General features: G+C 39.6%; 2 protein-coding genes across 2 annotated transcripts in view; one reads left to right on the plus strand and one right to left on the minus strand.

The window, feature by feature from the left end:
- PITPNM3 (PITPNM family member 3) overlaps positions 1-14,222 on the plus strand; it is a 64,032-nt gene extending 49,810 nt beyond the window's left edge. The window contains exons 12-20 of the mRNA XM_057420008.1: positions 683-831; positions 3,728-3,844; positions 4,501-4,617; positions 6,609-6,757; positions 8,663-8,812; positions 9,660-9,843; positions 10,240-10,368; positions 10,770-11,222; positions 11,320-14,222. Of these exons, the coding sequence (XP_057275991.1) occupies positions 683-831; positions 3,728-3,844; positions 4,501-4,617; positions 6,609-6,757; positions 8,663-8,812; positions 9,660-9,843; positions 10,240-10,368; positions 10,770-11,078 (1,304 nt within the window). The 3' untranslated portion in view covers positions 11,079-11,222; positions 11,320-14,222. The remainder of the gene's footprint in view (positions 1-682; positions 832-3,727; positions 3,845-4,500; positions 4,618-6,608; positions 6,758-8,662; positions 8,813-9,659; positions 9,844-10,239; positions 10,369-10,769; positions 11,223-11,319) is intronic.
- Positions 14,223-17,670: 3,448 nt separating this feature from the next.
- On the minus strand, positions 17,671-23,608 carry PIMREG (PICALM interacting mitotic regulator). The gene is given in 7 exon segments (XM_057420009.1): positions 17,671-19,020; positions 19,023-19,057; positions 21,224-21,319; positions 22,125-22,450; positions 23,221-23,263; positions 23,265-23,300; positions 23,302-23,608. Coding segments are annotated over 7 exon segments (822 nt in total). The 5' UTR covers positions 23,505-23,608; the 3' UTR covers positions 17,671-18,937.
- Positions 23,609-24,163: the final 555 nt, after the last annotated feature.

Here is a 24,163-nt window from a genome sequence, read left to right on the forward strand (position 1 = left end):
ACAATGAGAAGAGCCGAAGTTGCTACCATTTTGTATAATGTATAAGTTTCCTCTTCTGGTTAGAATTAAGTAGCTAAAGTAATAGAAATGAAGTCAGTTTTATATTAAGGTGCCACTCATAAATAGTCATTAAGGGTTTCATAAAACAGGGGCTTAGAATCATGTTCCAGGCATGAAAAAATACAGATATAGCAGATTTGTTACCCATAGATAAAGTGGCTATAAATCATTATATCATATTGTATTGTTATGGGCTGTTGGAATATTGGAATATTGATATGTGACTGGAATGGATATATGACTATCCAGTCACATATCAAAATTCCTTTCACTGTTTGGGAAGCATTTGCAATTCTTACTCTGTAATGTGATCATAAAAGTGCTGGTCTTTCACTGCACATTTTCCGTGGAAGCAATTGGAATCATGCTGAAGTGATTTTTGCCTCCTAAAAACTTTGACCCAAAAGAACTATTTAGATTGCAGACAGATAATTGATGATGCACTCAGAGAAAACAGTTACTTTTGTGTTTTTTAGATATCTTTAACAGGCACTAAATGTCAAGATTAAAAATGCAGGAGACTTCATTCAATTATCTAGCTTAAATATAATGACAGCAAAAAGATTTATTGAGAAGATATCTTACAGAAATGTGGTGCTAATTTGTTTGGTTTGTTTTGTAGTTACTGCAAAGTGGTGGGGAACAAAACGAATAGATTATGCCTTGTATTGTCCAGATGTGCTGACAGCCTTTCCAACTGTGGCCCTGCCTCATCTCTTCCATGCCAGCTACTGGGAATCAACAGACGTTGTGGCCTTCATTTTAAGACAGGTTATTGATCTTTTTTTCTTTTGTCTGTGGAATGAATAACCTTGTGATTGTTACTTGCATCTTCCAAGGGTGAGTAGTCTTTTAATCTTCAGTTCAGTTAGATGGCTAACTGTGGCTGCATCATATACAATGATCACATACAACGGGATATAAGAATGACAAAAGTGTATTTACTGGAGAAGTGAAGGGAACAGGGAGCCCATCATTAGCACTAGTGACTATGTGACTGGGAACAAAGCATTGTCATGCATACATTACTCACTCCTCCCATGCTCCAGATCAGTATAACACTGTATTATGTATTCATTTCCTCCCATTTTTGAAGGAATAGGCTATCTCCAGCCTTATTTAATTATGTATTTTGCTAGTAAATCTCAAACTGTTAGCATACATTTGATAATAAACCAGAAGTTTGAAAGTACTGCTCCTGTAAGAAAGGCAAGTCGCTCATGTAACCATACTGGAGTATTTCAAGGCATTGTGTGCACTGTCTCCTCCGAATTTATTTCTGAGTCATATGATGGGTCTCTTATTAGACAGCAGCTTTCAGTGATTTAGGAATAATACAGTGCTCAGACCTCCAGAGAAAGTGGTGAGACTGAGACATCTCATCTGGGATAAAAAGAAAACCAAACCAAACCAAACAACTGGTGTTCTAGTGAAGCCTGCAGGGTAAGTGACGCAAGAATGCAAAGTGACCCACACCCAAAAGGGCATTGACAAGAAGTTTTATTTAGATTAACCCAAGAAATCTGTGTGCTTTTTATGTCCAGTGAATGATGAAATGCTGGCAGGTAAACAGTAATGAGAATAATGCAGAAAACTCCACTGTTTTTTCATTGAACCAGTTCAGCAGATATCTGTGCGCCTGCCTCTTTAGCTGGTCTGAGTGTTAACTCCCTCTACCTCCTGCTCCCAGTGCAGGTGTCAGTGATGTTAGTTCCCTGGAGGCTCGCCTGGTAGCTTCTGGGAATGGAAACTCAGTGGCTGAGTGCCCTCCAGTCCAGAAGTGCTGCTGAGTCATAAAGTGCAGCTGTACTGAGCCCCTATCTTTATATGGCAGCCTGAGTGGAGTGTGCAGCCCCCAGCCTGGCTGGTAACCATACCACTTGCAAAGCTTTTCATTGCTGTTTTTAATTTAAGAAATTCTGAGAGTCCTTCCACCTCTTGCTGTCCTTTCAGAGCGTCCTTTGGTATATCAGATTCCAGTCAAAAGGTATCACTAAGTAGCGCAGAATTTTAAAAGCTAATTTTAAAAATGGTTATTACTAGAATCACCATGATGAAGGCAAGCAAAAGTTGCAGAAGAGCTTTTCCATGAATGAGAACAGTCTCCAGAACATGAATCTTACTTGATGCTCATTCAGCACTAGAGGAGAGGTTTCTACTGGAAGTGAAAGGATGCAAATCCCTGTTTTTTATTTTCAAGGGCCTTAGATAATTGTACCTACATGTTTCTCCTCTCCTTGGAAGCTGTTGTCATCTCATCTTCTCTCTCAGGACATTTTTTCCTTGAATCTATCAGAACATTTTCCCATCTTGCCTTTCAAATGCCTCCTTTACCCAGTTGTCTGTTAACAATCATTCCTGCTTTATTATACTTGTTATTTCTGTGCATTTGTATCAAATTGCATTGTTCTGTCTTACCTAGGCTTGTATGTGCATTGGAGCTTTTAGAATTTAATAAGCCCTTCAAGCATTTGGAATGTGCCTGTAAAGCAGTACGTGGGCTTATAGAACTACATAAAAGACTGATTAGTTCCAGCATAGTCTGGACATTTTGCCCTTACTGGGGATTAAGTTTAAGGTTAATGGCTTCTGAATGCCCTGTGGGCACATGCATTTCCTGCATATGACCTCTAGTGAATAGAATTTATGCCAATTTGTTAAAAAATGCACCAACCTCTCAGCATTACTGTGATTTGTTGCAAGCCAACTGCGTTGCTAAGGCTGAGTGGAACAGCGTTTTACTAAAGGGACTTCATGTGAGACATCTTTGAAAATTATTGTAGGACACTTTTCAAGAGAGGACAGCCAGGGTGGAAAACTTCAGCACAAAAAAACAACAGTTCAACTTGAGTAATTTTCTGCTAGCTTGTGGAAGAGGCAGACTAAGCTATTTCTCATTCAAAATGAAGTAGCCTAATCCTGTCCATGATCCCAGAGTGCAACTTCAGATTTCATTAAGACAGGACTTGTGGTTTCAATTGGAACAGCGTATTACCCACAGATTTTGAAACCTGTTGTTTCAGGTTGTATCCTGAAATCTGAGTTGGACATGTAAGTTCTTGGGAAGTGTGTGATATTTAGATTGTAAGAATGTGTAGATTGTATGACATGCTAGAGTTCTGCATGTTCACAAGTTATAGTCTTCTTAACTTCGGACGTTAACAGCCACAAGTCAAATCCTGAGCCTATCACCTACTGCAGTGGTAAGTAATATCCAGTAGGTGATAGGAAGCAATTTGCCTGGGTATATGTAGAAAAATCAGTACAGATGGAGTCAGGAATCAGATCTCTGCCTCATAAAGGACATTAAAAAATACTTCTATGATCTTAAGCTCCTTTACTGACTTTGCAGACCATGAGCAGACAATGCGCCTGTTACTTATACCATCCTAATGTTTTCACTGTTTTCTCTGGAAGAATGTGCAAGCTCTGTTGTGAGTGGAATAGCTGTTCAATAAGCACTTGAGAGTAAGTGTTGGCCAACAGGGTGAAAACAGTTGTCTGTACAATTAACATGAACATACGACCTGTACCTCTTTCTACTTTCATTGTGCTTTTGGCTCTGCAGTGTCATTAGCTGGGAAGGCAGTGTACTTTTCCTTTCTTTGCCAAGTACCATGACTTCCCAGGCCACACTCTTTGTATTAAAATATTTATATAATTTCAGGTGATGAGGTATGAAAATGTAATTTTCAAGGAAAATGACAACCTGGATCCAGCAGCACTAAGTCTGTCCAATCCACGAGAAAAATGGCTACGCAAAAGGACACATGTCAAATTGAGAGTAAGTGTAAATCTGAATATACATGGCAGCTGGAGAACTTGAGCTTGGCAGCAGTTTAAATGGAGTTTGATCTCCCATAGCATGAGTTTATGTAACTGAATTACTAAAGAGCTGGAAACTGCTGGTGTAATCCAGAGGCAAAGAAATGAACAGAACATAGAAACAATTTATTCTTGCTTTATCACTACATGGTGGGAGAAAGTATATTTCTTTCTTTAAATAACAGTGGGACCTTAAGTTTCAGTTAAGCAAAGAAGTTGCTTCTTCTGTTTTCTCAAATTCTAGATGAATCCATAGCTCAAGAAAATATATTTCCTTCATTCTTCAGATGCTACTTCAGTTAGAAATGTCAATTAAGACGCATGAGCCTTACACATAATCATGTGAATCTGTGGCCCACTTGAATGTTCTCTCTTATTTGGTTATCTTGAGCACTCTCACTAGAAAGTCTGTTCAGGAACCCACCATTACCATAATCTGTCTCCAGCTGAAATAGTAACGTAGTTTACCTAGATGCTCTACCATGCACTGTGATAAACCTCAGAGACACTGCACAGGACTGTGTTTCTGTGTTACTCTTCATAATAACATAGTAGAGCCAGTAGCCTCACTACAAAAGCAAACACCACTCTTCCTACCTTCTGCTCATGTTTCAGAATGTGACTGCTAATCACCGAGCTAACGACGTCATTGCAGCAGAAGATGGTCCTCAGGTGCTGGTTGGCCGCTTTATGTATGGCCCTCTGGATATGGTGGCTTTAACAGGAGAAAAGGTAAAGTCTCAGTAATCAATTTCCTTGTTTTTCTGAACCAGCTTTTGTGCAAAACAGTTGTTGAATGTAGCACAGGCATCTAGTACCAGAGAAAGCCTCACAGGAGGGGAAGTATGTCAGTAGCCCCCACCGCTTCAGCAAAAATGTTTTCCTCTGTCAATAGATTATTTTGTACTTGAAGTCATATTCCCATTTCAGAAGGATGGAAGTGAACAATAAGCTGTGTTTCCACAGTGGGAAAACAGATTCATGTTATGCTTGGGTATTGAATAGAATCCTGTTATTAAAATCTCTTGAAAGAAATTGCTAGTTAAAAGTTTTAAGATTATTACTAATGACTGCACTGAGGAGAATTCCATACTCGGTAATGAATTACTGATAGTTTTCATTCTAATTTGGGGGGTTTCAAAACTAATAGAAATACTATTTTTTTTTTTTACACTTCTGTGTTGTCTCTCCAAGGATCTCAAGTAACTTGACATAAAAAGGCTGTATTTTGTAATCATAATATGGAGAAGGAAAAGTGAGCCAGAACAGTTCAGTGGGCACAGTCGTCAGAATGCTGTTCTAGTAGCTCTCACATTGATAAAAGAAAATGTTGATCAGAAGGGACCACAGTCGTGCAGCTTTCTCAGAATGCCCTGTGCAAATTTAATAGTTGTTTTTCTGAAGCACACATACACGCACCCGCTGCCCCCATCTTTATTGGCCTGTCTTAAGAAAATGTAATAAAGAGGAAAAGTAGAAAGTCAGAACAGAATGGCTGAATAAAACAAAGTTAAAAGTATAATTCTCAAAAGAAAATATTTCTGTTCCCAGTTAATTCTTATATTCCTTCGTGGGTTGGAAGGAAGTTGGACTTTCCCCTAGCAAATCATGAAAATGTTTTCCTCAGCACTTTCACCACTAGTGATGCATTTGGAAGATGGAAATTAAGAATCAGTTAGGGTACAAAGTAAAGCTTTCTCGTACTTACACCATCCAAGACTTTCAAAGTGGCAGTTGGTACTCATCTATATGCATACTGTGAATTCACTTTGCAGTCCGGAAGCAGAAGAAATTAGTAGACCTGTTGTTTAATCCTGATAACAGCTCTGATTCAACAGTACCTGTCATTTTTGCCCCACACCAAATCTTATGCCTTAGAAGAATTCAGTTCTGAATTTCATAAGTTCAGAATAAATTTAGTGTTATTCATAGTTATATCCCAATGTCATATGACATCATAATGTCTAAGAAGAGCATATATGCAGTTTTGTCAAGGATATCCCCAGCATGATCTTGTAAGCCACTGGTGAATTTTGTAGAGTATTTGGCAGCATGTTGAGCACTGAAGTCCACATAAAACTTGTATGCCTAAGTTCTGTAAAAACTTGAGTACAGGAGAGCTTGGCAAATACCTCCCTCATATTTACTGATGTACGTATTGGTAAAAAGTGCCAGTCCAAGTCTGACAGAGTATTTGATACAATTTATGTTGATTTTGATGAAATATTTCAGTTATTTCACCATATTGATGAAACCTTTTGGAAAAAAAAAACCACAATAATTTGAAGGGGTTAGGTTTTGCATTTGTAGACAAGGTTGTGATTTGAGAAAAATTCAATTTTGCTAATAACAAAATGAAATTTTCCGTTTTGTAGATTTAGCATACAAAACTGTAACACAGACATGCAAGCTGAAATTATCTTTTTTCTAGTTTAGAGTTCCTGCCAAATTTCTGAGTTCTATATCTTTGATACCTGCAGTGCTAAGCTGACTGCTTTAAATGATGAAGGCAATAACCTCTTGTGTGTTAGGAAGCATTTCTAATTGAGAGAACCTCCTGTGAAGATTTTACTGAGTTTTGAAGTTCCTTCAAAATTCCTTGTAAGCTTTTAGTATAAGCCATAGTTGGAGATAATAACATAATCTAGGCTTGGCAGGTCCTGTAAACAGAGAGCATGTGTTCCCTTCTCTCACATTAGATGACTGGTTTGTTGGCTTTGCAGGTTGATATCTTCATAATGACGGAGCCATCTTCGGGTAGGTGGGTGTACTTTGACACAGAGATATCCAACAGCAGTGGCCGGATATCCTACAACATACCCAAACAGAAGAGACTAAGAGTTGGTGTGTATCCCATCAAAATGGTGGTCAGGTAATGGCTCCAAGCTGGAACTACAGCTGTGATGGGTTGTTGTAATCAGGGAGACACTGAGTTGTGTAAGATTAAAGGGGATGTGGAGAGAGATTTTGGTCAGTTATCTTTTCTTGGACTGTCACTGTATTGTCAGCTTAGATTTGAAGCAGTGATCCTCTGTTTACTGGCCAGCTTGGAGGCATCCAGGCCAATGGGTTTATTCCTACTGCAACACAAATCCTCAGTGCAATTCAATTTAGGAGCACTTGGTCTTGCAAAATATGGGACTGGATGACTATAATCAGTCTTCTTATGGCAGGAATGTATGACTTGGTGTATTTTGCAGCCTGTTCACTGGGGAAAAGACTGCTAAAGGGTATTGCTATGTGTTCTTCAGGCTGAAGAGAAGCTTTTTCTACTGAAATAAACAGTAGAGGATATACTGCCTTGTTCTCAGCCGTCACCTGTTTATCTGTTGATGTCAAGCCTATCAAAAGAGTTACCTTAATTTAAACTGGGAAAAAGAAAATTAATCAAAACAGCACCTGAAAACAGTTCATTGACTTCCAATGTCAGCTCTCCTCTCTCCAGCATTTCTTAAAGTCTCTAGGCTAAGTAAAGCATGAAGAATGAAGGCATGTGAAATAAAATGTTACCCTAGGTGCAGGACTAGGGTATGTGTGCTTTTAAAAAAACCCTCATGTTTAATAAAAGTCCAGTTTAATTGAATCCAGAATTTCAGTTTAATATTGCACTTCGAATAAAATTTCCTAGCCACTTAGGGAGTAGCTCTGCAGTTTCCTTTGAACTTTGGAGGCTAAATCAGGAGGTTGAATTTAGCCGAAACAGAATGTGTTGTTACTAGCCAGTTAACCATCCAAAGTCAATTGAAAATCTTATGTAGTGCTAATTGAGGAGAAATAGATGTTTTGCCTCAATGTAATAGAACAGACAATTAGTTCAAGAAGAAAGACTTACTTAAAAATGAACGAAGGTGTATTCAGAAGCCAAGCTCCCATGGACTGCAGGAGTTTTAAGCAGAAATTGCTCTTTGCTCACTAAGCTGTGCACACATACTGTAAGAATATTCATCACCAGGTATAAATTTCTAGATCATACAAAAATCATATTTCTGAAGGAAAGAAGAGATTGTCTTGAGGTTACGTTTTTTAGGAAACATGATGTCATGGGATGGTAAGAGCTTTTGAATGCTTTGTGCTTCATTAATGTCTTAATGTCCAGACCTCTTGAGGAAAATACATCATGAGGAGAAGGTTGCGTTTCACATGTGTTTTCATGAGAAAAGCTATCTTCGATTGCATTTCTCTGGATTGGCATTCCCATTGTAATTTGCAAGGATAGAGGGTTGGGTAATGCTAGTACTACCATTTATCTAAAGGAGAAAAGCTCATTTGTGTAAGTACATGCCCACAAAAGGTGCATATCAATTCTTCCCTTTAATTTCTAATAATTCACCAGTAACTTCAGACTGCTGCAAAAAAATGTAGCCAGTTTCTGTGTGCTGTGTATGTATGGGGGTGTATGTGTGCGTATATACAGCATTCATGTCTTATATGTGTACATGTATGGAAATATATGTACATACATAGATAGCATGTTTGAGTAGCGATTTGAGTACTTCAGGCTGTTGGGGATGGTTTTCCTAGTTCTTTTAGGAAAGTACAAAGGATATTTATACACATCTGATTTCTTACTAAGGTCAGCTTCCAAATTTCTCTTTGGAAAGCTATTCCTAAAAGTGTAAGTTTTAATTGCCTCCCAGAGGACTGAAGTCAGAAGCCCTATTTGAGAGTGATTTTTGAAGCTGTAGATCCAGACAGATATAATTTCAGGTCTGGAACATGCAGAAAATACATCCTGACATTTTGCTTTCTAATTGTATTTATTGCTTTGATTTTCCAGAGGGGACCAGAGCAGTGCTGCAAGTTACTTGACTGTGCTTCCCCGAGGAATGGAATGTGTTGTGTTCAGCATTGATGGTTCGTTTGCAGCAAGTGTTTCAATAATGGGAAGTGACCCCAAAGTCCGAGCTGGGGCTGTTGATGTCGTCAGGTAAGTGGGGTTTGTGCACTTCATGACTTAAATCTCTGACTTTCCTCTTTGACCACAACAGAAAAGAAGAGGGCAGAATAGGGTTTAAAGGGTGGTATTCTTTGCAGATATATTTGTATATTTGCTTGGACATCAGGTCTGCCTGATTTTCAGAGGAATTTTAGAATGCTATGGTTTACTTGGAAATTTGTAGTTTAAGTTGCATAAAATTAAAAGCTGTCTCTTGGGAATATAGCCTTAATGTGTGTGCAGTGAATTAATAATGATTGTATGAGTTACTGTGATTAAATGAGAGTGTGCTTTGTGTTTCACTGTCTTCAAATAAGGACATACTTCTGCTTCAAAAATAGCAAATGCCATGAATGCAAGAGCATTTTGGGGAAGAAAAATAAAAAGGCCTTTTAATTCATTTCTGCAAGATCGTTAGTGTAGCACTGGATGGGGGAATACAGCTCTCATTTTGGAGCTTGCACGAGAATGGAGGCATGCCAGTTTTCAAGGGTTTTCACTCTTTACAGCTGAAATGGCAGGACTCTTGTTAGAGGTTTCAAAGGCAGCAAGCCTTGATGTGAAGCAAGGCCTATTCTACATGAATTTTAAAATAGCTCTCATATTTTGTACATTTATGTATTGAATAAAAATCTCTCTTGCTCCCCTCCCTCTTCTTCAAGATGTAGATATTGTTAATTAATTTGTTAATAGAAGCAGAGACTTAGACATGCTGCTTTCCACTTGTTGAAGGGTAAGGTCTGACTTCTGACTGGGTCTGTGCTAATCAAAGAAATGCTGACCTGATCTATGGGTGTCTCTTCCTGCACCTACATCATTTACCTGCTGTTTCTGACAGGCATTGGCAGGACCTGGGATATCTGATTATCTATATTACTGGGCGTCCTGATATGCAAAAACAGCGTGTGGTTTCATGGTTGTCTCAACACAACTTCCCACAAGGGATGATCTTCTTCTCAGATGGACTTGTTCATGACCCACTGCGACAAAAGACCATTTTCCTCCGGAATCTCATGCAAGAGGTACTAGAAACCTGTTTATAACCTTAAAACTCTTTTTTTTTTTCAGATATTCAATAAAGTTAGAGATCTCCCTTCCTTTTGAACAGTAAGTCTCACTGGTCATAAGAAAATCTTTTTGCCATTCCTCATTTCTCACTTTTTAAAAAGCAAGGAACGCTGATAAAACATCCAAAGGGGCCTCCTGGCATGACAAATAAATGAACCGCCTGTTCTTTCCTATTTGCATATCTATAGCTCTTGATAGCATGCAGGCAGAGACAGGTTTAGCTTTCTGTGGTTTACAAAATGAGGTTGTTAACAATGAACTCACCTGCTACTTCGTTGCAAAACAAGTGCCATCCTTGCAGTGCATGTTGTTCAGTACAGTGTTCACTTTGGAAGTAATATTTGTTTCAGTGCCACATCAAAATCTGTGCTGCATATGGTTCCATGAAGGACATTTCTGTGTACAATGTCTTGGCTCTGTCGCCATCCCAGATCTACATAGTTGGACGATCAACAAAGAAATACCAGGCACAGTGTCAAGTAAGTAACTCTTGCTACTCAATCAGAAAGTCCAAGGGGAACAAGGAAATGTATGCTTGTGAATGCATGTGCAAACACACACCCACTCAATAAAGAGCAGAGACAGTGTTTCAGAGAAAGAAGGGCAGTTTTGGTTTCAGATGAGGCATTTTCTGGCAGGGTGGACAGTAAAGAGAATTGAGTGCTCATAGGTTGTATCTGCAAGCAGTAATATGCCGTTCAGCATATTACTGAATGGCAAAATAGAACAGGTCACTGAAAAAAAAGAAGCAAGGGGAGAGGAGTATTAGTGCTTTGGAGGCATCTAACTGGGATGCCAGAGATGGAACTTAATTCCTCATAGAGCGTATAGTTTGAGGCAGCAATAATTTGTCACTTCCTTTCTTTCTCTCCTATTTCAGTTCCTCAGTGAAGGTTATGCAGCCCACTTGGCCTCGCTGGAGTTCAGTCTCCATTCACGACCCAAAAAGAACAACTCTCGGATGATCTTGAGAAAAGGCAGCTTTGGCCTCCACTCTCAACCCGAGTTTTTGCGCAAGAGAAACCATCTCCGCAGGACTATGTCTGTGCAGCAACCTGACCCACCTTCTTCAACCCCCAAGCCAGAGCGTGCCCAGAGCCAGCCCGAATCAGACAAAGATCATGACAGGCATTTGCCCTCCATTGCTTGGGTTCGAGGTGGAGTTCATAAATTTGAATCTGTCCCCTAGGAGGCTTGGGTGCATCCCATTAAACCTGCAGACATGCCTCAAAGATTTATTTAGGCAGCTTCAAACTAAAGATGTAAAGGGAAACCTGTACCTTGGAGTCTTCCCTGCTCTGGAATCTGCCTTCTTACACTAACTGGGGAACTGGTTTAGTGTGAGGTGCCCTGCCCATGGCAGGGGGGTTGGAACTAGATGATCTTAAGGTCCTTTCCAACCCTAACTATTCTATGATTCTAACTTCAAGTCTGTTCCTCTTGACATGTTTATTGGGAAATTTTAAACCAATCTAAAACAATCTCAAGTGCTTATAACATCAAAGGAACAGGAAATATCTGTGGGTTTTTTTTACAACAGATAAAATGTGCAATAAGAGAAAAAGCTGTAACAGGCTAATTTTACTCAGAAGGACTGTGATATCAGCTAACTAGCAGCACCCAAAATAATATAAACAGTAGGTCCATAGGTTACAGAGAAGGTTTACGCTTTCAACATCAAATAGTTGTATGTTTCCACTTCACTTTTGCTAAAGTGATACACTTTCAAGGGAAGCAGTAATGGGAACTACAGTAATGGGTGGTCAGGATTTGTACAGCAAGATGCTTTTTTGGGTGCCTTAAACCCAAGATTTCCTTTCAACTTACAGTGTGGGCCAACAGACCCCAATATGGCACTCATGTTCATGTGAGGTGCTGGACATCACATAAGTGGGAGGACTGCACTTTTAGAACCAAATCATAAAATCTTCATGTTAGAAATAAATGTGTCCACCACAGTTTGAAGTGGTTAGTGTTGCTGTGTACAAAGTAATGCGCAAGTGTACAAGGATCACATTGTTTTGTGGAACTTTGTGACTGTGCAAAATGTGTGGACTACTCTGAGTACGGAGATGGTTCTGACCATCTCAGTCCAAGAGGCAGATCCTAAGATGGTAAGCTAAAGGGAGACATTTTACTAAGGGATCTGCAAACTTCATAGCAATCACTTTTTTCATTATTCCAAAGTAGAATCTTTACACTGGAAGAGAGAAAAAGTGATGGAATTCCTATGGCAAATTGTTTACCTTCTCACTCTTTATAGCAGCTGTTGTAACAATCTGTAGCATTCAGATTTACAGCATTTGACCTTCAAAGAATGGACATGCCAAATTACAGATGCCAAATAGATGTTTTCCTACTGATTTGAATTTCTCTCACATCTCTCAATGAACTTACTAGAAGTAAAATGTGTGAAATTTTCCCTAAATGGTAAGATTTCTAAAGTGTTGTTGTTAGTTTAACATAGTAGCAGTTTGCAGCTTCTTCATGCAGATAGTTCCACTGCGCTCATGACTGAAACATGTCTTAAAACTTGTAATGAAGTTACAAGTGCACATAAACCAGCTTTTCTTTGAAAGTTAAAACCAGACTGTTGATGCTGAGAAAGCTTGAGGTCAGTGGGAGATTTCTTTTTTTCAGGTTTGTTTGCTTGTTTTTATCAGGGAGTTGGGGCAGAGGGTGTTGTGCCTCCCTCTCGTGTCCTCCCCACCTTACTGTCACGTTTTCCTGGTCCATAGCTATACCAGAAACAGTGTCTCATAAAGTCTGTTGGGTAATGATTTTGAAAGTTTACATGTAAAGCAAACAAGAAATGCGATGGAAAACTATTAAGACAGTGCAGAAGTAAACCTAAGTTTGTGCTCCCTGTTCACCCAGAAGTTTCAGTGTGCTTTTTGAAGGGCATAGTAATGTGGCTTTTGCCTTAATAGGCAACAAAGTAGCTCGTAAATTGAGATCTTTGATTTATTTTTTAGACATTATTTGACAAGATTGTCAGTTACCTATTTCAAATTTCCTGAAAGGCACGTCAGTAATTTGCTTTTTATAATGCTTCCTTTAAGCAAAGGGGTAATCTTTGCTGAAGATTTAAGAAAGATACCAGAAGTTTGGTAGCTCGTGCTAATTGGGAGCAGGTAGCTAATTATGTTACGGGGTGCTGGGGTTTTATGCTCTGTTGCCAAGTCAGCGAACTACAAAACCTAAATGAAAGATATCCACAAACTGCATTTGAAATAGTGTTCAGGTTTACAAATGCTTTCCCAGTAGTATCACAGTTCTTTAACCCATAAACTTGGAATTATTGTGTGTTCTGTCTTGGCCCACTGTGTGTAGTAATTCTAATCACATACTCCATTTCTTCTCCTGTGCGATGCAGCTAGGAGCAGATTGCACAGGTAGACTCCATCTCCTTCCAGTCAGTTCATTGTTAGCATGTTAATTTTAAAAAAGCATGAGAATCCAAGGCTTCCAAGAGAGAATTTTAAATGTAGTGAGGAGACCTGAAAGCAGCATTGGTCACAAAGTTCTTTTGAAGCATTGTGTAGCATGACTCTTGACAGTAATCCCTGTTCGTGCTGCAAAGTTCAAAGTTAATGTTGCTTTAGCCATCTACCTCTATCATCCAAGAGACATCAAAATCTATTTTTCGTTTTAAGTTGCTATAGTAGAAAGGCCTCCTTCCTTTCAAGAAAGGTGTGTGTAATTTTGTGACTGTATTAAAAGAACTAGTATCTGAGCACATGGCTGGAGAAATCTAGGTTGTTAAGGTTTGTCTTTTGCAGACACAACGTCATTTTGCCAGGTACCATGTCATGAAAACACTGATTTTGTGTATTTCTATTTATAGCTGGGTCACCTTTACAGTAGTCACCTTGCTGGCTTCTCTTAAGAATGTTATGAGCTAATAGTAGTAAAACAAATGCTAGTGTGTGTATATGTGTGTGCATGATTTAGAACGGCAGTAACAATTTCAAAGGTTATACACATGGTATTAAAATCAAGCTGCAAATATTTTCCTTAACCTCATTTCCTACAATATGTAAGAGCTTATGTGGCCTTTGCATAATTCCAACACTACTTATTGCTCAGGGATAGAATGGTTTCTCTCCTGAACTCATGCCTTCAGCTGAGCACTTTGGCAAACAGTGATACAGGCTTTATCTTGGAGGTCAAGGCTTCATGTTAATTAGGAGCTCATCTTGTGAAACATCAGATGCCAGATGGAGTTGTTCTGAAAGCACTAGCCAGTTGACACTGAAATGGTAAAACTGCTTCTGGTGGAGCTGAGTGTAAACGAGATGGATGTGGCTGTAAACATCTCGCAACTGGGCTGGCAGCTCAACAGACACTGCGGCAGTAGCTGGACCTTCTGCATCCTGAACCACCACCTTTTTTTGTTATTTTATCGTCCCAGCTGTGCCTGGGGCTATCACTGAGGTTTCCCTCATGAATCACTGATGAAAAGCTAGAACTAGTTTTATACATAATTTTTCACTCATGTTTTCTCTTAAAACATTTCCTTGTGGTCAGAATTTTAGTTACACACTCAGTACACATGAAACTGCATGCAGTAGTTTATGGGCATTTAGTTTGCAATTGGATTGGTTTTGCTTCTGCTTTCATGGCAGGATAATCGGTACTCCTAAGCTGGCCATTTCCTGAAGATAAGCTTGGTGCTAGTCATCTTACTCTCTGATTGCAAGTCCTCATTGCTGTAGTCTCTGTGCAGTCCGTACTTAAACTTTATAGGCTATGGAATTGTTAACATGCACACAGAAGGGAAAAGGACAGAGAAGTCAGGCAGGAGTGGAGGGTGCCCAAGCATCAATAGTTTCAGCACCTTTAGTGCCTCCAGTCTGCTACAGAAAAGCACATTTTTCTCAACCTGTTGAATGGAAGAAGCATAAGTGAAACTATAAAATGCAACTGTTATTCCAGTGGGTGCAAAGGCATCAGTACAAGCCTGTATAAAGTAGGCCACAATTGGATGTATTTACTTTATCCTGTTGATATGGATCCAGTTTTAAATTACTGTAAAAAAATGGCTGTGTTTAATAACAGTGGTAGATTTATCTGAGATATTGTGAAAACACACCTTTACAACTGTGGTGGTTTGTGTGTGTGTGTGTGTGTGTGTGTGTGTGTGTGTGAAGACATCTGAAGTGGAGTTTTGGTTCTGCTTTCACAGCAAATTTGTAACCAGTATACTTCAAAACCAGAACAATAAAAAAATGGCTGTTTATTCAATGTTGTCTAGTTAGGTAAGTTTGAAAAAAAGATGTCATTGTATAAAGAGTGCAGAATATTCCACAGACCTGAATAGTGATGTTGATCTAAAACTGCTTATTTTGAATAACTTCTCTTTTTAAGTGTTTGCATACACTAGTGCTCTTGGAACAGATTCTTGCTTGACCAAAGTACTCCTATTCAGTTTTGTGGCATGGCTTATATCTATTCAGCATAAAATTTTGTTAGGTGTAAAAATGATATGGCATTGATAAGTCTTCTTATTCATTGGGGTTCACGAGAGCTGCCATTCTGATTTGTTTTCATGAAAATAGTCTTAATTCTTACAGGTAACTTCACCTGTGCCTCTAGTACCTAGAGAATTCACTTCTAAACAGTTAAAGCTTTCACTGGTTATGTAGAAGTGGAACTATCAGTAAACTAGAGGAAAAAAATGGCACACCCTAACCTACTAGATTAATTCATACGTTGGATAGTCTAGCGGATAGTGTCCCTGCCTGTGGCAGGGGTGATGGAACCAGATGATATTTAAGGTCTTTTTCAACTTAAACCATTCTATGATACTATTGAAATAAGCAGACCAATTACACTTTACCTGGAAGTTCCACCATTCTGCAAAATAGCTTTTGTTTGCCATTATTAGTGCACAGTTGTCCCATTTATACACTGAAGTCTTTAGGCCAGGGCACTGCTAATGTGTGCATTTAAGCAAATTTCAAATACTTAGAACTGTAGTATCGTCATGTACTTCACAGAATAAATTTGGAAGGAAAAAAAGGAAATTATTTCCTTCTTCTTATATTGTTTCTTGTCTTAAATCTGCTAAAATATAAGCATTTTTAACAATACATGAAATGAATAGGTATTTCCAGTTTTTTAAATTTGTAAATGCAACAGTTGTTACTGAACAAATAGGATCTTCCCCAGTTTTTTTATTCCCCCTCTTGCATCTAAGCCACAAAAAGGTGAGTACATTAAAAAAGTACTAGATGCCTGGAGTAAGGACACCTTTTTAATAAGCCTAATAACGGAGAGGAGATTGTACACTGCTTAATTTTTGTGATTAGAGTTTAAAATGTGGGATCTGAACTCAAGATTTTGCATTGAATTGTTCATTTCAGGCATGCAGGGGAGAAAGTGGCTCTTTCCATCCTCATCTGGAGCTGGTGCAGAATAGAATTACCATAAACACATAGCTTTCCAACCTCCTCAGCTTCTCTAAGAGCAGTGATTCCTCATGGTCCGTGTCCATAGCTTCAGCAGAAATTGTGGGTTTAACAAGGTAATTAAACTTCCATGATGTTTAATCACTGAAGTGTAAATACAGGTTCCTACAGATGATCCTGAATTCAGTCCCCCGTAAATATGGAGGTAATAACATATTTTTCTGGATGAAAAGAGCTCTTTTTTTCAGAAATAAGAAATGGCCTGGAGCAGCTAGAATCCTGTGCCATGGACTCTGGAATTGAAGTCAGGTGTTGGTATTTCCTCTTTCCCTCATTTTAGTTCAAGCCCAAGGTAAGGGATTACAGTTTACTCTCTATTTGTATTTATCTCAATAAGCTACCTTTAAAACCCGGTGTAACTGTGGGAGATGGGAAACATGAAACAAATTTGACAGTTCATTTCTCATTTGTAAGGATGCACAGAATTTGCAGTGGGGAAGAGAGAGAGGCAGGTTTACTGGAGTGCGCTAGGAGGTGGTACACTAGAGATTACAGTGTTGAAATGCAATTTACAGATTGCAAGCTTTACAGAAAAGGTAATTCTGGAAGGACTGGCGTACGGCCTATAATGGCAGTCCTCTCACAGAAAGCCAAGCTTCCTGCACAACTTATTTTTCTATTTGTGGCAGAGGAAAGGGGCAGTCCATTTACAACTGAATTCATACAAGGAAACTTGAAATTGTATGTGTTCTTTCAGTCTATAGTTTTATTAGGTGCATACTTTTAAATCTTTTTTGTCAGTGAAAAGGTTCTATCTGGTGACAAGTGTTTATATTTCTTATGGCTGCCTTGTAAAGATTCAAAAATGTACAGTAATGAATTTCTTAGCATGGAATAAGGAGTAAGATTTCTACAACTGGTAAAGATTTTGATGTGAGCTGGTTTTTAAAATCTTATAACAGATTAGTCACTTAAATAAAACCTTCCTTGCCTTTAAGCAGTGTCACTGATTTTTCTTACCAGTGATGTGGGAAGTATTGGATCATCATTTTACATGTCCTAGTAGCCAGTGGAAACATTATTAATAGAGGCCATTTAATACATCCGGCTATCTGAAATAATACATTGGATCTTGACATCTCAAGAGGAACAAGGGTTGGAGCTTTATGAAAAGTCACGTGAGAAAATATTTCAGTAATGAGACACCATCTTTGTGAAGGCTGTATAGTACTTTCAGTATATGCAAAGAACATGCTACTATTCCATATAGAAAGGGGTTTAAGAAAAATACAACACAAAACACATGCATGAAAATGACCTCAAGATATACCAAAAACTAAAGCTTTCAGACACCTGAAAACCTGGAAGTTGGAGTTGGTTTTGTGTTTCTTTAATTGAAATATTCTTTCAATATTTTGAAACACACCAGTTTGACAATAAAGAAGAAAACTCAGGAGCAAGTTTAAAATCAGTACTTACTCGTAAATCAGAACTGAAAGGGACTGCTTCCAATGTTTATACTTAAAATCCTTTTAGTAGTTCCAGTTAAAACTCTGCATCTCAAATAGTATCAAATAGTTTCCAAAATCAGTATTTTGGTTTAAGGTTCTTCTAAAGAGTGAATGTAATCTGACAAACTAAAGCTGCTGCCATGGGAAATAGCCCTGGGGATGAATTTTAGAAGCTTGAGAAATCTTTGCTTTCATTTGAAAGACTAAACTTTATTAAACTGAATTACCTACCAAAAAAGGCTTGTCAAGTGAATGTTACTTAAAAAAAAAATAAAATAAAAGCAGTTAGAAGCAAAATACAGGTATCAAATGCTTAGTAGACTTCATCACATAAAATACATGCACTCTGATATTAGCCAATAACAGCTGTTGTAAGAGGTTACATTAATTACAGTAATTGATTTCTGAATATAACTAAGACAGATGGTATAGTAAAAAAGCAATGCTTAACTGTCCCTATGCTATCTAAAACAGCAGCAAGAAATGACAGTTGCTCTGCTTTGTCTGAAACCCAACTACATAAAATGGGATTAGTCAGGCTTATCTAATAACAACCCTTAAAGCCATGAATTAAGAGTCCTAATGTGGCTCCTCTCTTGAGGAGTGAGTGAGTGACTCCACAGAAACCTGTTGCCTTGGAACGGGAGTTGTGGTCACAACTCAAGCCACTATTGTTTCATTTTGGTTTGGGTTTGTTCATATACAGAAAAAAAATGTTAGGCTTTCAAAATAATGAACCGGTACTTTCAGTATGCAAAGTACTCACAATTGTAACTCATGGCAGTTGGATATCAGTCTACTACTATTATCTATGATCATCCTTCCTTAGTCTGTGGCCCTTGCTCTGGCCATTCCTACTGGTCAGTTCAACATAGGTTTCAAAGTACTTACTGTCTTATGAAAGTCACATTCAAGATGGTACCTCATCTCAGCAAGAGAAATACACAGTTGTACAACTCTGATTCTCCTGTTCACTTGAAAAGCGAAAGCAATGGAAGTCCTGACCTACCTTATCAGGAAAGATCATAATTGTAATGCCTTGTTCAATGCATAGAATGCACCCTTTCGAGTCCTATACAGAGCTCTCCTTTGAATGTGCTCATAAACTAACAGTAGTTACATCTCTAGGTACCAAGTGCAGCATGGTGTTTCTTCATTTGCCTTCTGATAGCTTGAGAAAGTCTTTGAGGTTGATGCACAAACTTTATGCCATTAGACAGTAGTAGGTTGATACTGCATGTTGCCTGCAGAAGAATAATAAGACTAACATTAGCAGCCTGAAGTCAGTAAAGTTAAATTAACTGGTTGTCACACAAATTGCTGGAAAACTGTTAGATGGAAGTGAGGACGAGGTCTGGGACCTGTATGCATTCACTGTATAAAAGTTCTAAACACTAGCAGGAAAATACTTTATACCTACAGTGAGCATAAATAGCAGTACACAAATGAAGTACTAAAATACTTTAATAACAGGAGCATTTCTTATGATATCTAATTCATTAAAATGAAAAATATCAGAACAATATGTGGAGCTGGCAACTATAAACATTTCAAAACCAAAAGTTTGTTTTTTCATGGAAAAGATGAAAAGGGACCTGTAACACCAAAACCCACAGCAACTGATACCAGAACAGAAAGGCAAAAGTCAAAAAAAATTATTCCAGTAGACAACCTACAAACCAGCAGGGACAGAGCGCACTGCATGCACCTACACATGCAGTAGAACTGGACCAAACTGCCTAGTGGAAGCACTACACATCACTGCTTAAAGCTTCAGTCAAACATTTGAAACTGGTGTAATTTTTCCTGAAAAGTTACAGCCATCAACATTGTACAACAATCAATATCCTACCCCTATATTTGTTGCTAAAATAGGACATAGTGTTCAGGATTTAACTTTAACAAAAGGAATACTTCCAGTGTAATGGGTGAAGATATTCATGTCACAATAGAGATATCAGTGAAGATAATAGGCATTTACCTGGTTCAGTGAACTGACACTTAAAGTGATGTTTAGAAACTTACTTCCCATCCATTTAGGTACAATTGCTCTGTTTAAAAATGCTAGCAGTGCAGGTATCAGTTGCTCTTACTGTGATAGCTAGTCTTAACTGCTGAGACAATGCTAGGGATGGAAAAGAAAGGCTGTAAAATTAGACAGCTGAGGGTAATAGTTTGTTCTGTCATGCTTTGTGATCTTCATTAGTAATCAGTGAGAACTGAGGTTGAGTGACAAAGACATTAGTACCAGTAGTTTTCTGATCTGGGTGAGAAAAGCTGCTGTTTGAACAGAAGCCCAACTTCTATGCAGACGCACAAGGTTTCACTAATCCACAATGTAGAGGTGAAATTTTCCAACTGCACAATGATCTGCTGTGGCAGAGACAGCCGCAGTGAATCTAAGGGAAGAACCCCATGGTTCTGCATAATACTTTAAAGAGCATGAGTTAATAAGGGTTTCTCTCTCCAAACAGCAGGTTTTCTCCCCACAGATGCATGCAGGTGTAGACAAGGTAAATGAATAACTACTTTACCTGGTTGATATTATCTTCAGTTACGAATGAGAGAAACTGTCATATCACTAACAGATGGGAGATATTAGGAGTGAGATTTAGTGAACTTTCAATGGATAGGATCATTAACTTAAGATTTAACCTATCTAGAAATGGTCCCACCGGTAAAAATCGAACTTTTTGAATTATGAAGAATTTTAAGCCCTTGCTTCTTCGTAAATAGAAGTTCTTAATGCTAGCCCTCTCTAGTGGATTTTAGGTGCTTGACATCAAGCATTCTAGAGAGAGGAAGTAGTTTTGGGAATTGCCCTGTGACAAGACTTCTGACCTTTGGTTTTTACTGTGTTAATATCTAATTCAGAATGACATAACCTTTATAAACAGAGCAGCCTACCCCCTCATGGTAGTTGTGTGTACCACCAAGGTGTTAAGAAGCTTCTGCAGCCTCTAAATTTTTGAGTTATGGACACATAGACTATCTGTTAATATAATGCTACACAGTAAAAGGATTTTCTTACAAATATGCAAGCACCAATGACAGTGTCAGTACAATGGAATTCCCTCTCCCCCTCCTCAGCCTGGACTGGCACCTCTTTTAGATGAAGGCAGGGAGGTACTCTTCTCACACAGGATGAAGGTAGGCTCTTGCTGGGAAAATTCTGACTTCCACAGCAAGAAACCTGAAGACAAGAGGAGCTTTTTACAGGTTTTAGAAGCTTCAAGTCCAGCTGCAGATTTAATCTGCACAGGTGTCTTGAAGAAAGAAGGGCTCTGCTACATTACAGCTGAGAAAGTTCTGCAACTGTTTCTCATCCTGTGTTACAAGGACCACATAGCCTGCAATTGGCGATGTCTGAGTGGGAGGTGACCTATTCCTAGTTGGGGGCCAGTATTTACCTCTCCTCTTGCACAACGGCATCATCAAATGCTTGGGAGATACGCTGCAACTGGCAAATCCCTGAGGAGATCAGCTCCAACTCGCAGTCAAACTCTCTGGAAACAGAATGGTCATTACTAAAGATGAGACAGGACAGGCTGACACTACCCAAGCCTCTATCCCTAAAGTAACAACTCTCATTGCCTCCAGACTTAATCCAGAAAAATTTAGGGCTGTAGAAACCTTGCTTTTGATTCCACTCACCAACAGCTTCACATCTGCATTCATCCCCAAGAAAGCTATCTTCCAATTCAGATATTGGGTTCAGATTCACAAGGCTTTGACTCAGCTTCTAGCTCTGACATTTCTTATGTGACTTTGACCAAAACAAAAACCTATGTTGCACATTATGAATTATTTCCCTAGCTCACAGCCTTTTATCTAAATTGGGTTACATCTTTGAGGCAAGAATCTCTCTACAAAGAGCTCAGCGTAAGTGCAGCTATTTCATGTATGTTTGCAATACAAATAGCAACTTTGGAAAAGTTAAAGATAAGTAGGAGTGAGTTGCATTGAGAGCATTTTTCTTTACCAGAAAGTCATTAACAAAGAATGAGGGTCTGTCTCTAGTGCCTGATGGGGACTGGTGCTGAATAACATGGTGTAAACTTAACCAGTGGGAAAGGGATTTAAAAAAATTCTTGTCACAGCACAAAGTTAAGTTTCATATTTCAGCTTTATGCAGTGCTCAGTCCCTGTCTGTACAGGATCTGTAACTACTTTCCTAATTATTCAAACAGCACAGCCTTTCAGGGAAACAAGATAGCAACCTTCATCTCCTGCCCTACACAATGCTCTAATCACAGGAATAAAAAAAAAAAAAAAAGGAAAAAAAGAAGTTTACAAAAGAATGTGGCTCACATCTTTCTGCTGGCAGATGCAGGTGATGAATAAGGACTCTTCAGTGCTGCTGCTCTTCTTGATCTCCGGAGAGAGACAGCATCTTTACCAAACCAGGATGAGAAACCCCTTCGTTCTCTATGTTCTGACACCCATGCTGGCCCAAGCAAGGCTCTTTTGTTGGATCTTGTGCTGCCTTTGGAATTGGCTGCTGGAATAACACTCTTCTTATGGCAAGGGCTTCGAGGTGTAGTGCTTCTTTTCTTGGTAGAACAACTTCTGCTGATGGATTCAACTGGAAAGGTCACCATTGAGTCTACTGGACTTTGGCAAGACTTCTGTATTTTCTGAAAGCAGCATTAGACATGTTATGCTAAACAATCTCAGCCTGGAGTAGAATAGCAAGGAACATTTGAGCTGAATCCCTAGCTTTTATTCTCAAATCAGGTTTAGTCTAGCATAAATGGTCTCAACCCTCTGTACCCATTTGCACTGGAAGAGTTATTTGCTCCCACAGTCCTTGGAACGTGTCAAGGACTTCAGATGGCACTGGAACAGAGCTCCTGCTGCTCTTATGCAGGAAAGAGGCAGGTGCCCTAGCATATACTAGAGGCACTTAAAAAAAAACCACAGAGGTCTCCACCAAAGGAAAGTGCAAGCTCAAGTTTACTACCCTGCTACCATCTAGCAGATTTTGTCAGTCCAAATTTAGATTGACTAGAATGAAGAACATGCTAATAAATAGTATGGGTGCAGGAAAAGGAGTGCAAGCAATGGCAGATTCTACCCACTTTCCTCTTTGTGAAGGCTGCTCTGCCATACATGATGCCATACAGGAGGGGAAAAGCATTAATTAGCAATAAATGTTTTGATGAAATGCATCTCATACGTTTTGTTTTTTCCTTCCTCCTTGTTCTGCCAGATGCATAATTTGCCTACCTGTACTTTAGCAAGGGTATTAAAGATTTTACTAGTTAGTAGCTATGAGTAGCAACAGTGTGCAAATGTGTGAACAGTCTCTGGAATACAGCATTCTGTACAAAGTATAGAAATCTTAGTACTGAAGTTGAAGCAAAACCTAAACTGTTATCTACACCCCACTGCAAAGGCAGACTACCTGGGACACTGTTCCAAAAGCATTTTTTGCTGTTCTTTTAATAAAGAGATTGGCACTTCTGTCTTGCTCTCAGTTTTCCAAGTAGAGGTCTTAGGAACATTCAGCTGTACCTGCTTTAATGGTACTCGCTTCCGTAAAGACATGCAGATGGAATTGAGAGAAGTGAAGGAAGCCCTTCTCTTGAATTTGTCAGGTACAGGGCTCTCATTCTCATCGAAGTCAGCTAGGAGCTGGTGTTTTCGCCAGGCCATCGTTGCCTTTACATTTTGGAGCACAGATGCCATCTTGCTCCAGTTCTTGGTCAGCCTTATTTCTAAAACAATCAGAACGACACCAACAGCAAGGGACAGAGCAGCGTTAAAAAGGAGAAATTGAAACTGTTGGAAAATATATTGTTCCTGAAGCAGTACATTCAAAGCTGAGCAGACTTTTTACTCGGAGGCTTGAAGGAGGGCAGCGCTGATGTCTACAGCTACTCGGGTCTATGCACACCCATGACAAGAACTGATGCAAGCTGCAGTCCGGCCGCACCGCCCAAAGGGCGCAGAGCGGGGCTCTCTCGCCGAGCACCGCCGACCGCGTCCTCCCGGCCGTGTCCCGCGCTCTGCCCCGACCCGCGGCTACGTTCCCCGCGCTCGCTGCCGACAGCTCCGCGCCCCGGGAGCTGGCACAGGGCGGCCCCTCCCTTTTCTCGCCAGGGCCGGTTAAAGAGCCAGTCCAGCGCCGGTTGAAGAACCAGGGCCGGTAGAAGAACCGGCGCCGGCTGAAGAAGAACCGGCGCCGGCTGAAGAAGAACCGGCGCCGGCTGAAGAAGAACCGGCGCCGGCTGAAGAAGAACCAGGGCCCGCCCGCCGGCTGCTGCTCGGGGAATACTCACCGACACGACAGCCACGGCCCCGGCACCGCCGCGTTTGAACGACGCCGCGGCCCCGCGCCCATTGGC

This window comes from Pezoporus wallicus, unplaced genomic scaffold (assembly GCF_028554395.1).
Source record: "Pezoporus wallicus isolate ANWC-B61680 ecotype Strahan unplaced genomic scaffold, APGP_CSIRO_Pwel_v1 contig_12814, whole genome shotgun sequence".
NCBI lineage: Eukaryota > Metazoa > Chordata > Aves > Psittaciformes > Psittacidae > Pezoporus > Pezoporus wallicus.